Source organism: Hylobates moloch, unplaced genomic scaffold (genome assembly GCF_009828535.3).
Source record: "Hylobates moloch isolate HMO894 unplaced genomic scaffold, HMol_V3 SCAFFOLD_10, whole genome shotgun sequence".
Lineage (NCBI taxonomy): Eukaryota > Metazoa > Chordata > Mammalia > Primates > Hylobatidae > Hylobates > Hylobates moloch.
Window position 1 is genome coordinate 18,802,580 of NW_026652285.1, and position 15,155 is coordinate 18,817,734.

A 15,155-nucleotide genomic window follows, 5' to 3' on the forward strand; every position below is an offset into this window, starting at 1 on the left:
TTATGCAGCCATAATATGGTAGTGTTTTCTCATCTTTTGAACAAGATCTAATGCTAAAAAATCTAGTTATATAGTCCCTAACAGTTTTTAAACTGTTCCAAATATTTAGGATTAAATACCTAACTCGCGTGTATGTGTTCACTTCTATTGCATACTATCGGGTCCCTACGAAGTCCCAAAATGGAAAATCTAACATTCTAATTTCAGTCTTCAAGTTACAATCTGCAATAAAAAAGCACTTAGTTTTTCTCCAGCTCTCAACAATTCCTTCTATCAAATCTGATATGCTGGGTTTAAGATATGCTTTCTTAGGCCAGGCGCGGTGGCTCACGCTTGTAATCCCAGCACTTTGGGAGGCCGAGGCAGGCAGATCATGAGGTCAGGAGATCGATATAAAATAAAAAAAAAATTAGCCGGGGGTGGTGGGATGTAGTCCAGTTTGGAGAGGTGAGGCAGAGAATGGGAACCGGACTGGGCAGGCTTCCTGGAGGGTAGTCTGGCATTGTGTATCCAAACAAAGGATGTGCGAATCCTCAGAGTCAGCAATTCCACTTCTTGAGATTTAACCTAAACCTAAGAAAATGATCAAACCATTGCATAAAAATATTTACATAACATGTTCATCACAGAGTTTATATTTATCAAAAATTAAGCGGGGTTCAGTGGCTCACGCCTGTGATCCCAACACTGGGAGACTGAGGCGGGAGGATCACTTGAAGCCAGGAGTTCAAGACCAGCCTGGGTGGCTGAGCGCGGTGGCTCACACCTGTAATCCCAGCACTTTGGGAAGCTGATGCAGGTGGATCACGAGGTCAGGAGTTCAAGACCAGCCTGGCCAAGATAGTGAAACCCCATCTCTACTAAAAATACAAAAATTAGCCGGGCACAGTGGCAGGCACCTGTAATCCCAGCTACTCCAGGAGGCTGAGGCAGCAGAATCGGTTGAACCTGGGCAGCAGAGGTTGCAGTGAGGCGAGATCACACCAATGCACTCCAGCCTGGGTGATAGAGTAAGATTCCATCTCAAAAAAAAAAAAAAAAAAAAAAAGAGACCAGCCTGGGCAACATAGTGAGACTGCATCTCTGTAAAAAATTTAAAAATTAGCTGGGCACGCTGGTGTGTATCTGTAGTATCAGCTACAAAGGGGTAGAGAACTGAGGTAGGAGGATCACTTGAGCCTGGGAGGTTGATGTTGAATTGTTTGAACCTGGGGGGCAGAGGTTGTAGTGAGCCAAGATTGCACCACTGCACTCCAGACTGGGCAAGGCAGCAAGACTCTGTCTCAAAAAAAGAAAAAAAAAAAAAAAGGAACTGGAGGCTGAGTGCGGTGGCTCACACCTGTAACCCCCGTAATCCCAGCACTTTGGGAGGCCAAGGGGGGAGGATTGCTTGAGCTCAGGAGTTCAAAAGCAATGTGAGTTACATGGCAAAACCCTGCCTCTACAAAAAATTTAAAAATTAGCCAGGTGTGGTGGTTCCAGCTACTCAGGAGGCTAAGGTGGGAACACTGCTTGAGTCCAGGAGGTTGAGGCTGCAGTGAGCCAGGACTGTGCCACTGCACTCCACTCTAACCTGGGTGACAGAGATGAAAAAAGGAAAAAAAAAGAAGGAAAGAAAGAGAAAATAAAAGAAACTGGGAAAACAACATTTTTTGCCATAACCATGCATTAGTACACTATGGAGCCACACTGTGATCCCAACACTGAAAAATTGGCTCTAGATATAAATTTACCATGGAAAGACACTCAGTACATATTAGATAAGACAAGAAAGCTTCAACGCAAGATGTGTATTATCCCATTTTTGTAAGATTGTGTATCTAAATACATTAATTTGCATATCAGAATTTCTGCTAAGATACACACCAGAATCTTAACAATGGCTAATCTTTGAATGGCGGGATTACAAACTGAATCAAACAGTTTAGTCTCAATTATGGTGCAGCAACCACTGGAAAGTCTACTGGTCTACAATGGCAGGGGTTAATTTCTCTCTACTGTTCATGTCTATTGTGGCTGGCTGCTCTGACCATCTTCTTCACCCTGGGACCTAGGCTGACAAACCAGCCTCCATGTGAACATTGCAGGTCACTGCAACAGACAGCTGATGGACCACCCACCGGCTCTTACAACAAGTGCTAGGCAAGTTTCGTGGCCCTTCCAGGTTCAACAAGGTGGGGGTATATAATCCTCCCCAGGCCCTCAGGTGAGGCTCATGCCAAGGAGAGGTAGCAAACATTTTGGACATGATACAATCTACCACACAAGTGATTTCATTCTATTATTTAAAGTTCTGTTCTTTGCAGAAGGGTGTGAGAGGAGAGGTGAGCGGTCTCACGGGCATGATGCCAGCTACGAGGGGCTGGCGAGCTGATGTGGGAGGATCACTTGAGCCTAGGAGTTTGAGGCTGCAGTGAGTTGTGATCGTAACATTGTACTCCAGCCTGGGGGACACAGTGAGACCCTCACCCTCCCTGTCCCTAAATTTGAGAGGTCTGGACTTTGCCTAATTTAAGAGGCAGACCACTTGACCTGGACCTACAGCAAGGAGAAAACAACGATGGGACAGAAAGTTCTGGATGCCCAGAAGTGTTATGCCAGGCCTTCTACTTACGCTTATAGGACTTGAGTCGAGTTAGAGAGCCTCCATGAATGTCCCTATCTGTAAGATGGAAATGAAAAGAGCCGTCCTGTCGACCTCACACAATTCGGCAGTGGGGAGGGGTGGCTCAGTTGGGGGGCATTCAAATGATCAGTGCTCCGCCTGCACGCAGAGGGTTTGGTGCTTCAAGCTATAACCACATACCCACTTGTACTGTAAGTCCCCAACTTCATCACCAAAGGGGGCTGTTCACCCCTTTTACTTGAGTCCATGTAGGGCAGGTGAAAAGATGACAACCCAGGTCCCACTACGGGGGAGGAGAAGCCCCCTGATGGATGAGTCATGGAAGGGCTGGGATGTGGAATGAAGGCCCCCCTTCCCACTTTGTCACAGGACACTGGAAATAGCCATGTCCCCCTTTCCTCCTGCCCCCAGCTCCTGGCATGGAAGGCAAGAAATGATTGTAATCAGGGGTTCTCAAAAGGGAATGATCATTAGAGCCATCTATGAGCATTGAAAAACTAGATTCCCGGGCTCCACCTCCAGGAGCTTCTGATTCATCTGGTGAAGGAAAGACCAGACTGAGTCACAGAAGGTGATCTGTGCCACCCCCACTTGGCCCTGGCTCCTACCCAGCTCCTCTGCACGGGCCTCATGAGGTGTCGTGGCAGGGAGGGCCCGGACGTCTCAAGTGGCACAAGCCCTGGCAGCTGGGAGAAACCTGAGTGGTCCCAGATTATCTGATGGTGCACCTGTCTCGGCCCCGTGCTCGCTTCTTGAATGTCAAGATCAGGGGAAGTCTCAGGAAGCAGCTCCCCGAGCAGCACGGGTCACCCCACAGGCTGCCCCAGGGCCAGGCTTTCCAGTGCAGCAGGGGCAATGGAGGTGGTAAGAAAAGGGTATCTCCTGTCCTGCTCCTAGTCCCTCCGAACCAAACGTGCCCCTGGCTCCCGTGACCTGCCTGCACACCTTGACTGAGAAGCCTGGAATTAATCTCTTTACACATCTGTCAACATGGCAGTGAGTGCCTTGAGGGCCAGGACAGGTCTTGTTCCTCCCTGTCACCCAGTGCAGTCCCTGGCACACCATTTGTGCTTGTTTAATATTTCATGAATAAAGCAGAGGTAGTAACACTTACCATGTTACCACAGGATCAAGGAAGGACTGATATTCACACCCACTGGGCACAGGGAAACGCACGTGCTTACCTGAGAGGTGGGGAGGCCCCATTCTTAGTCACTGAGCTAGAGGCTGAGCTTAGCATGCCTCATTTGGCAGTGATACTAGATTACTTCTGGCATCATGGTACCCTATGACATAAGGTATGAAACTTATGGAGCCTCTTCCCAGGAAAATGCCCCTCCCCACTCCCTCTGTCTCACACATATAACATACAACTTCCAGGTTAAGGGTATCACAATGGCTCACATCTGTATCCCAGCACTTTGGGAGGCTGAGGTGGGAGGATCACTTGAGCCCAGGAGTTTGAGACCAGCCTGGGAAATATAGGGAGACCATATCTCCACAAAAACTTAAACAATTAGCCAGGCATGGTAGTACACACCTGTAGTCTCAGCTACTTGGGAGGCTGAGGTGGGAGGTGGGAGGATTGCTTGAACCTGAAAGGTCACAACTACAGTGAGCTGTGGTCATGCCATGGCATTCCAGCTTTGGCGACACAGTGAAGCCGTCTCAAAAAAAGAAAAAAAAAAAGTATCATCCCTTTAAAAAATGGAAACCTCTTTTTTTAATGGAGAAAAGCTAAAATTATCTATAATGATTATATGTAGTTAATGAATTTATTTATTTATTTTGAGACGGCGTCTCGCTGTCACAGGCTGGAGTGCAGTGGCACAATCTCGGCTCACTGCAACCTTTGCCTCCCGGGTTCAAGTGATTCTCCTGCCTCAGCCTCTCGAGTAGCTGGACTACAGGTGCATGCCACCACGCCCAGCTAATTTTTGTATTTTTTTTTTTTTGGTAGAGAAGATATGTTGCCATGTTTGCCGGGCAGGTCTTGAACTCTTGACCTCAAGTGATCCACCTGCCTCAGCCTCCCAAAGTGCTGGGATTACAGGTGTGAGTCACTGCGCCCGGCCTGATGTCTACAACTTTTAAATTATTCAGAAAAAAAAAATACAGACATCTAAAGATGAAGTAAATGTGGCCAAAAATTAACAATTGATGAATCTATAGGGTAATCACAAAGTATGGAAACTTTTTTTTTTATTATTTTTTGGAAGCAGAGTCTTGCTATGTTGCCCGGGCTGGTCTCAAACTCTTGGGCTCAAGTGATTCTCCCGTCTTGGCCTCCCCTAGTGCTGGCATAAGCCACCCCATCTGGCCTATCATATTTTTCTACAGATTGAAGATGTTCTTGATGGCATTATGAATATTTGCCTATTTCCAGACTTTACAGCTACATAGTAGACAAAGGATATAGGGCCTCCATTGAACTATTCTTTCATCTTTTCTGTTGGTCTGAAATCCTTCAAAATAAAATGTAGGGAGCGGGGGAAGGAATCTCAGCCCTAGGCTAAGCTTCTAGTCCTGAAATCAGGATTCCATGCTCTAGGAAGGAGCTCAAAGGAGAGGACCACAGTCAAGACAGGCTCCAGATGTGTTTATTAGGCTATTTAAATAGAACCATGTGACCATTTCTGTAGGTAAAAGGACAAAGAATTACAAACACTTTGGGTCTTTCCTGAATTCTCTCCCCTTTCTCTGGTCATCTCCACCCACCTTCACTCTCAAAGGAAAGGCACAGGGGGAAGGAAGTCAGTGAGGGGACTCAGGAGAGTCTGCGTGGCTCCTACCACCCCAAACATATTCTGGTTTCCCGAAGTAAGTGGCAAGGCTTGCTCTGATCTTTCCCAGTTCTCAGAGTCCAGCAGGCCGCTGTGCTGGACACATACATGGATCCACCAACATGTATCAGTCCTTCTGTGTTCTCTCCTGCATGGTAGAGGCTGGAAGCCTAAGAACTATATTCCTCAGAATTTCCTGCCAGCCAGGATTTGCTTTAAAGTCCACTAATGAGAGGCACGTCTAGAAACCATGATTCCTTTTCCAGCAGTGGCAGACAGTAGGCATGAGGTTTTGTAGCATCTTCTGAGCACTTTCCAGTACATCATCTGCTTTTGTGCTGCTGGAAGCTGAGACCATCAGCAGGAGTTTTCTGTGCCTCCTGCACGTTGCTGATTTCTGACAGTTACTACTGGCTTTCTCCAATTTTCACTTCTCTGTCCCTTTCAGTGGTTTTATAAATACTTCATTCCTATAATAGATCCCTTCCTGCTTATATTAATAATACCTAGAGGGGACATGGTTTTCCTGACTCATCCAGCTGTCTTAGGACCTTACTCCAAAGTAAGGAAGGCTTCTCTTGGGGAGGTAATTGCCTGTAGAAAGATTTCCAAACACTGTTCATTATTTGATGCCAAAAAGGTAAACAGAAGCTGATGTGGGTGGTAGGCAATTCCCAGCCATGGAACACATGCTGGCCTGTGAGTCCTGAGAAGCTGAATGGGATGCCAGTTCCCCGACCAGAAATGTCCTCCCATCTACCTCACTGCTGCCATTCCCCTGGGGATGCCAGGGCTGGGCAATGACCACATGGAGCAGAGACGGCACCCGACAATGCAGAAGAGATGTCTGCAGTACCGACCCAGCTCTCAAAACCCACCTGGCATTACCCTGGAACACAGGAACATTTTGTCATCCTCCTGGCACAGGGGAGGGGGTTCTCTGCTGCCAGGCCTCTTGGAGCTGAGGCAGGAGGGTCAGCAAGAGAGAGTCTAGCACAGCCAGACCCTCCCAGGAACACCGAAGACCCCTGGAAAACCAAGAGGCCTGAAGGTGACTACTTCATCTTACCAATTTCAAGCCCATCCCCCAGCAGGGCCAAGCCCCCAGCACCTGCAGGCCCCTCCTTACCAGTCAGTCTTTCTCACTTCTCCTGGGTCTGTGGAGAGCTGTAGTCAGGGCTCCCTGGGATGCCTCAGCCCCCTCTGCCCAGCACCCCCAACACACCTGTGATCCAGCTGCAGTAGGCCCCGCTCCAGCAGCTCCTGCACCTCCTTGTTCGCTCCAAACACGTCCCACAGGGTCAGCTGGGGCTCAAACTGCTGCCAGTGCTGGGGAAGCCAGAGGGTCAGAGGTGGGGAGCTGGCCTGGCTACTCAGGGCCATGTAGTTGGGGTGTGGTGAGAGGTGGGGGAGGGTCCGGTCCAGCATGGAGATCTCAGCAGCTGACATGCGTGAAACCAGAACCAGGCCAACGGACCAGCAGGGAGGAGGGCACCTTCACTCCTGTTCCACTGAGGCTGGAACCCAGCTTCCAGCCAAGCCAGGCCTTCCTCTATGCCTCCTCTCTTCCCTCCCCTCTCAGCCAGCTCTAGCCAGGGCTTTATGGCTCTGCTTTATCCAGAGCAGCTCTGGGTTTGCTTGATCGTTATCTACTGTGCTTCCTATGAGAGGTTTCAGTGCTCCCTAAAAACAAGTGGAAACCCTTTATCTATCTATTGCTTCACAGAGCTCAGAAAATTGAGGTTGAGAGAGGTGAAAGGATTTGTGTCCATGGTTGCAGTAAAACGAGGGCTGGAACTTGGGTCTCCGAAGCCCTGGTCTAGGGTTCTTAGCTATGCACCACTGCTCACTGCTTCTGCCCATCAGGCCTCAGCTGGACCCGGGCCCCATTTCTAGCTGCCAATCTCACAGAAATTGGAAGTATATGTGTGTGGGGGGGTGGCAGGGAGGGGGCATTGATTCTGCAAGACTTAGGAGGGAGTGGTGTGCAAGAATCCCAAGTCCTTACCTGGTGAGTGATCCCCACATCGGTGCGTAGCCCCAGGGCCAAAACTTCCTCCAGCCTCAAAGAAAAATCATCAAGGAGTCTTAGACAGGAGGCCTGTGTTCCTCCCATTCTCCAAATTCTACACTGGGATGCATTTAGAAGAGGCTAACAGGGACCATACAGTATGTGGCAAGGCAGGGGCCAGGGCAAGACAGGAAATAAAAGATGTACAAATAGAGGTGGTCTTGGGGTATGGGGACCCTGGGGGAGAGCCCTGTGCCCTTGGATGCTCACAGCTCCAGCCCGCCCAGGGGGACACGCTTCCGGGTGCCATGGCCAAACAGCATCACCTCCTTCATCCAGTTGTCAGGCTCCAGTGTCTGGATCCGAGCCTCCCGGGTGTGGCCTCCAGCCCCCTGGGGCATAAATCGCCCATGGGCCCCTGACAACATCAACAACCATCCCCACATTAATGGGTGTTAATACTATGTGCTTACCAGATTTAAATCATGTAGTTCCTGCAGCAACTGCCTCTAACACACTGGAAATGTAAATTCTTTTTCTTTTCTTTTCTTTCTTTCTCGTTTTTTTTTTTTTTTTGAGGTGGTGTCTCACTATGCTGCCCAGGCTGGTCTTGGACGCCTGGGGTCAAACGATCTTCCCACCTCAGCTTCCCAAGTAGCTCAGATTAGAGGCACATGACACCAGGCCCTTCTTTGTTTTTTCTTTTTTTTTTTTTTTAAATCATCTATCCCAAAATGCCAAGACATATAAATTCTTGGGCTCTCCTCTAGCCCTGTCCAATTGGGAATTCTGAGGGTGGGGCCCAGCAGCCTGGCTTTTAACAAGCCCTCCAGGAGATTCTCATACACACTAAAGGCTGAGAACCGCAGTGCAAGGTGCGACATTAAGCCCCTTACGATTCATGCTCAACGGTTCTATAGGGAGGTATTATTTTTTGCCACATTTTACATATGAGAAAATAGAGGCTTGGAGAGATTAATGTGGCCCAAGTTCACACAGCCACGACATTCCTCTCCTGAGTCATCTTTTCTGTAGTTCACGGGACTCACCAGGCCCAATGCCAAGGTACTGACCACACTGCCAGTAAGTCCAATTGTGGGTACTGAGCGCTCCCTGCGGGGAGGGAGGAAATAGTGCAGAGTGAAGAGGACGGGCCTCGTTTTTGACTCAGGTAAGGGGCCCCAGGTTAGAATGTCCCACCATCTCAGCCAGGATCCTTCTCTTCAGAAGGTCACAATGCCCTGGTCACACTGCAGTCTGCCCATCCTCCACCTCCAGCCATCAGCCCCAGAACTTACATTCCGGGCAAAGTTAGAGACCTCATACTGGTGGAAGCCAGCCTCCCGAAGGATGGCCCGGCCCCTCTGGTACATCTCAGCTGCGAGCTCTGGGTCAGGGGCTGGAAGGGCACCCCGCTGCACCTGGGTGAAGAGTGCGGTGCCCCGCTCCAGGGACAGCTGGTAGAGGGAGAGGTGGTCATCACAGTGGTGCAGCAGTTCCTGCAGCTGCCCAAGCCACGGCCCCACCTGCTGTGCTGGCAGCCCCAGCATCAAGTCCACAGACACGCGCCCGGGAAAGAGGCGCCGGGCCTCTGCCAGCGTCCGCAGAGCATCGCAGGCCGAGTGCGTCCGTCCCAACAGCCGGAGTTCAGTGTCATCTAGGGACTGGGAAAAGAGGGTGGGTGTAAGCATACCAGCAGCTCAGAGAGAGACAAGAACACTCACCCCATTGTAGACACTGATACAGGGAGAATGCAGCATGTGGCAGGCAGCTGGAAGGCAGGAGGGGGAAGGTCAAGCTGGCACCAACAGCTGCCGTTCACAGAAGGGTCGCTATGTGCCAAGCTCTTTTATGTGGTGTCTAATTTAATCTTTGTAACCCTCCAATATTAGTTCTATTTTACAGATGAGAAAACTGAGGTTCAGAGGTGTTAAGTAACTTGCCCAAGGCCATACAGTTGCAAAGTTCGACCTGGAATTTAGGACTGTCTGACTCCAAAATCAACAGTCTTTATTTACTTTACTTTTCAATTTTAAATAATTCTAACCTATAGAAAAGTTGAAAGAAAATCACAAAAAAACCCTTCATCTAGATTCACCATTTGTCCATACTTGTTTCTCTTTAAACATACATACCTGTTATTATGCTGAATCATTTAACAGTAAATTATAAACCAGCACTGTCCAAAAGAACTTTCTGCAATGGTGGAAATGTTCGTATCTGTATTGTCCAATATGATAGGTAGTAGCCACATGTGGTTATTTAAATTTAAGTGAATTAAACTTAACTTACCACATTTCAAATGCTCACTAGTCTGTGGCTTGTGGCCACTATATTGAATAGCAGTTATAGATATTCTACTCCCTAACCTCTAAATACTTAGGTGTGTATTTCCTAAAGAACAAGGACATTCTCTTACATAACTGCAATCCAATTACAGAGTTCAGGAAATGCAACACTGACACAACACCATTACATAATACATTGTCATATTCAAATTTGGCTAATGGTCCCAATAACATCTACTGCAGTAATTTCCTCCTTCTTCCCCAGTCAGGGGCCACACATTGTATTCAGCTGTCTCTTGTCTCCTTTGGATTCTCAGCCTTTCTTTGTCTCTCATGACATTGGCATTTTTGAAGAATACAGGCCAGTTGTTTAAAATGAAGAATTTAATGAATTTAAATAAATTATGATTATTTAAAAATTACAATAATTATTTAAATGAATTCTTTAAAATGAATAATTTCTAGAGATTGGTTGTATAATACTGTGCTTATAGTTAACAGTGCTGTACATTTAAAAACTTGTTAAGAGGGTAGATCTCGTGCTGTCTGTTCTTACCACAATAATTTTGTAAAAGTCTCTTAATTCAGGGTTTCCTGACAATCAGATTGAAGATACGCACTTTGGGGTAAGAATATCTTAGAAGTGATGTGTTTCTGTCAGCCTATTCCATCAGAACAAAGCCCACAACCCAGAAGTCCTACGGAAATATCAGAGGTCAACCTGAGAGGACTAGGTTTCTCCCTACTTAAAAACCTTCAGTGGCTCCCTATCATTACTAGGACAAAACCCACACTCCTTGGTAGGCACCAGAGGTTTTGGACTCTACCTTGCAGCCTTGTCTCCAGCCTCTCCAGTCACAAGGAATGACTCACAGCTCCCCCAAAACATGCCAGGCTTTTCCATGTCCTGTGTCGTTTCCGCCACACCCCCTCACCTGGTGAACTCCTCCTCTTCATTCAAACATCATCTCCTCCAGAGAAGTTTCAGTGATTTCATCAGAGTGACCTCCCTTCAGGCTGTACTCTAGAAGCCTTTTATAGAGACCCCCTTTACAGGTGACATTTACCATGCTGCAATAATTTGGCTACATGTCTGCATCCCCCGTGTCTCCAGTCATGAAGCAAATCTTTTTTGACCACCTACTATGTGCCAGGCACTATGGTAAGTGCTCGAAATAGAAAAGCCACACCTGATCCCTTTCTCATAAAGTTTGTGGTCTATGACAGCAGCAGACAATTAAGGAGTTACAAAAGTGTCGCACTAGGCCCTACTGTGTCCCTGGCACCCAGAAGGTGCTCAATGTTTGCCCAGTGAATGAATGTGACCAAAGAGGAGATGGCACTGAAGGGCGGGGTGCACTGGGATGGGGTGGGTGCCATGGGTTACCTGGAGGCCTATAGACAACCTGTTGACCCCTGCTGCCCCGAACTCTGCCAGTCTGGAGCCCGGAGCTGAAGTAGGATTAGCCTCCAGTGTGACTTCCGAGTCTGCAGGCAGGTGGGCTGTCTGTGCCACAGCCTCCAGGACGGCAGACACCGTGTGGGGACTGGCTAGACTGGGGGTCCCCCCACCGAAGAACACAGACTCCACCCTGGGGAAAAAGGATGGAGAAATGAGACCTGGGGGAGCCCTCTGGGTTGCCTGCACCTATCCCCCACCACTCCTCCAAATATTTCCCAAAACGCTGCCTACAGCCCCCACTACCCACCATTGCACCCCGCTGAGCCGCAGCAGTGTCTGCGCTTCGGTCACCAGACACTTCTGCATGGCAGCCTCCTCCACGCGGCGAGGGATGTACTTGTTGAAGTTGCAGTAACTGCAGCGCTTCTCGCAGTAAGGCCACTGGGGGCAGTGAGTGCACGTGCGCGGTGAGAGCTGCCCTGGCCACTTCCAGGGTTCAGTCGCACACATCCCCAACCCCACCCCCACCCCTATCCCGAGGTCCTTCCACAGTAGCTAGGACATCTAAGCCACACAACCCCCCAAGGCAGGTCGCACTGGGGTGATTACATCCACTTCAATGTGAGAAAACTGAGGCTCACTCCTTTGTTAGGCTGCCTCTTCCAACCAGCAGACGTCAGGAAGGAACTCAACCCAAGCTCTCTCTGGGATCATATAAGTTTCATACAATTTTCCTATGGGCCATTTTCCCAGCTACCGAATCAGAACACCGCTCTTAAAAAAGTTTTTTCTTGCTAAGAGGAAAATTGTTATGAAATTTGAACCGTTTGGTCAGAGTCACTGAGCCGGTGAGTAGGAGAGACTTCAGGTTTCTGGACCAAGTCATTTCCCTGCCAAGGCACAAGGTCCCATCCCAGACCTCGTACGGGGGCACGGAAACACGACAGGCGGGTTCACAGAGTGACAAACCGCCACCTGGGTTTTGGACCGCCACGGTCACAGCCACGGCTGCGGCCACACACCGTGGGCTCCGCCCCCGCCCCTACTCACGTGTACGTAAAGCGCCGCGCGTCGGCCCGCAGGCTCAGGACTCGGGGACTCTCCTGCGTTCTCCACGCGGCGGCTCCTCTGGGCCGCTCTGGCTGCTGCCGCCCAGACGCGGGCCCGGGCTCCGGGGAACGCCATAGCGCCCAGCGCAGCGCGGGGCACGGACCCCAACAGGAGACGCGCGCAGGGATCACTGTGAGTGCGCAGCCGGCGGAAAGAAGAGGGGCTGCGTGACCGCGCGACGAGAGGACCCGGGCCCGGGGCTGCGGCGCCACCTGCCGGGCGCCCGGGCGCTCACCGCGGCCGCCTGTCGGTTCTTTCCCCAGGCCGCGCGGGGCGGGCTGCCTAGCTTTTGGCACCTTGTGCCCGGGCGAGTTCCCGGACCCATCCAGGAGCTCTTAGATCGTTCAGTCAATTCCTTGACATTTGATGTGCCTGGCTCAGAACTGGGCGCTGGGGACATCTAGGTGCATAAAGCCAGGTTGCATTCTGACAGGAGAGAGGCAAGCCAGCCGGCCAGGACAGGCAAGACGTATTAATTCCGTGCCTGCTGGACACCAGAGCCGTGTGCCTCAGTGCTGTGAGGTCATCTGTTTTAAGAGTGTGGGAGTCAGTAGGGCAGAAGAGACACTTGGGCTGTATCTTTCTTTTAATTTCATTTACAACTATTTGGGAGAGGGGAGGTCTTGAACTCTTCGGCCTCAAGCAATCCTCCTGCCTCAGCATCCAGAATAACTAAGGATTACAGGCATGAGCCACCACCAGGGCTATGCATGGGATCTTGGAGGAGCAGAAAATCCCAGGGGCAATTGGCTTGGCCGGGAGAGTAGGCTGTTTTGGGTCAGGCCAACCCAAGCATCTGGAGGTGTACGTGCTGGGAGGACAGTCAGATGGTGTGTGCAGGAGAGAGGGGGAAGGCGCAGGGGAAGGCCTGGGGAAGCAGGCACCTGAACAACTGTCCCACAAAGCAGAAACATCATGGGCTTCAGAGGCAGGCGGTGCAGGACAGTTCTCCCAGTGGCCTTGAACTGACCTGGTTCTCCTCTCCTTTCTTGCTTGTAGTTCTCAAGAATAACTGTAGACGCCTGTAATCCCAGCACTTTGGGAGGCCGAGGCGGGCAGATCACTTAAAATCAGAAGTTCAAGACCAGCCTAGCCAACATGCTGAAACCCTGTCTCTACCAAAAATAAAAAAATTATCCAGGCGTGGTGGTGGGCACCTGTAATCCCAGCTACATGGGAGGCTGAGCAGGGAGAATCCCTCGAACCTGCGAGGTGGAGGTTGCAGTGAGCTGAGACAGTGCACTGCACTCCAGCCTGGGTGATGGAGAAAGACTGTCTCAATAAATAAATAAATAAAACTGTAGAGGGTGCAGAGAATGCAACATCCTGAGGGAAGGAAGGACTGGCCAGCACAGCCATGCTCTGTTCCAGTACCTCTAGAAAAAGGATGTCCTTCAGCACTTCAGCCCAACATGTCACATGGCCCCAGGGTATAAAACCCAGGGCAGAAGCCGGGTGCAGTGGCTCACTCCTGTAATCCCAGCACTTTGGGAGGCCGATGCGGGCAGATCACAAGGTCAGGAGATTGAGACCATCCTGGCTAACACGGTGAAACCCTATCTTTACTAAAAATACAAAAAACTAGCCAGGTGTGGTGGGGCGTGCCTGTAGTCCCAGCTACTCAGGAGGCTGAGGCAGGAGAATTGCTTGAACCTGGGAGGCGGAAGTTGCAGTGAGCCCAGATGGCACCACTGCACTCTAGCCTGGTAGACAGAGTGAGACTGTATCAAACAAACAAACAAAAAACAGGGTGGGCTGGTTTCTGGGGCCCCTCAGCTTCAGTACAAGTCCGGCTGGCTGGGCGTGGTGGCTCACGCCTGTTATCACAACACTTTGGGAGGCCGAGGCAGGTGGATCAACTGAGGTCAGAAGTTCAAGACCAGCCTGGCCAACATGGCGAAACTCTGTTTCTACTAAAAAAAAAAAAAAAAATTGCTGGACACGGTAGTGCACACCTGTAATCCCAGCTACCAGGGAGGCTGAGGCAGGAAAATTGCTTGAATCCTGGGGTTCACACCACTGCACTCCAGCCTGGGTGAAAGAGCGAGACTCCATCTCAAAACAAACAAACCAACAAAAAAAAAAGTCGGGCATGCGCAGATAGCAGTCCATCCCCCATCTGCCTCAGCAGCTTTCCTGAGCCTTAGGAGTCCAGCTCCAAATGAATCCCAGCCTTCTGTTGTCCCTTATTGCCTACCTATAGGTAATAAACACATTGCATGTCACTTGTGTTTGCCTCGCTGGACTCAGCGTTATGTAACTTGTGGGTGTTTGCCTCACCGGACTCTGACAAGTTGGTAACAAGCGTGCAGTGAACCTGCCTAACAGACAGCTGGGTTCTGATCCACCTGTGTGACCTTGAGCAAGATACAGAACCTCCCTGAGTTTCTGTTGGGTCATTCATGAAGTGGGACCAATGGCTACTTGAAAGGATTGTTGGGAAGATTTGGAGAGAAAATAATGTGAAAGTACCCAGCGTAGAGCCTGGTACTGAAAATACCTTAAACATATGTTCATTTCTTAAAAAGTCAAGAGGAGGCTGCTGCTGCCTTGGGCAGGCATGCTGGGAGGTAAGGGGGCAGGCACGCTGGAAGGTAAGGGGGCAGGCAGGAGGCAAGTTTCCATTCCTGTGAACTGGGAACTTATGTGCCTTTTGGAACCCAGCTGTTTTTATTTCTTGGGTCAAGGTACAACCTGCTTTATCTGGCCCTGCCTACTAGGGATGCCCCAGGTTCACCAATCAAAACAAATAAAAAAAAATGAGGTTGGTTGGGGAGGAAGGGGGCTGGGGGATGGCAGATAATAGTTAAAGAGTATGGGGTTTCTTTCTTAGGTGATGACAATATTTAAAATTGACTGTGGTGATAGTTACACATATTTGTGAATATACTAAAGACCACTGAATTCTATACTTTAAATGGTGGATTGTCCCAGC

General features: G+C 49.7%; 2 protein-coding genes across 4 annotated transcripts in view; both read right to left on the reverse strand.

The window, feature by feature from the left end:
- LOC116474342 (FMR1-interacting protein NUFIP2-like) overlaps nt 1-3,832 on the reverse strand; it is a 27,788-nt gene extending 23,956 nt beyond the window's left edge. The window contains 1 exon segment of the mRNA XM_058445418.1: nt 3,811-3,832. Coding sequence (XP_058301401.1) covers nt 3,811-3,832 — 22 coding nt within the window.
- The window catches only part of RSAD1 (radical S-adenosyl methionine domain containing 1), an 18,274-nt gene extending 5,941 nt beyond the window's left edge, over nt 1-12,333 (reverse strand). The window contains exons 1-10 of one of the 3 annotated variants that reach the window (XM_032163259.2): nt 12,161-12,333; nt 11,418-11,551; nt 11,096-11,300; nt 8,719-9,084; nt 8,470-8,533; nt 7,691-7,838; nt 7,418-7,472; nt 6,635-6,738; nt 6,288-6,437; nt 5,205-6,003 (exon numbers count right to left, since the gene is read on the reverse strand). In XM_032163259.2, coding sequence (XP_032019150.1) covers nt 6,320-6,437; nt 6,635-6,738; nt 7,418-7,472; nt 7,691-7,838; nt 8,470-8,533; nt 8,719-9,084; nt 11,096-11,300; nt 11,418-11,551; nt 12,161-12,295 — 1,329 coding nt within the window. In that variant the 5' untranslated portion in view covers nt 12,296-12,333 and the 3' untranslated portion in view covers nt 5,205-6,003; nt 6,288-6,319. Of the gene's footprint in view, nt 1-5,204; nt 6,438-6,634; nt 6,739-7,417; nt 7,473-7,690; nt 7,839-8,469; nt 8,534-8,718; nt 9,085-11,095; nt 11,301-11,417; nt 11,552-12,160 lie in introns of those variants that run through there. The other 2 variants (XM_032163260.2, XM_032163258.2) reach the window with 2 other exon arrangements.
- Nucleotides 12,334-15,155: the final 2,822 nt, after the last annotated feature.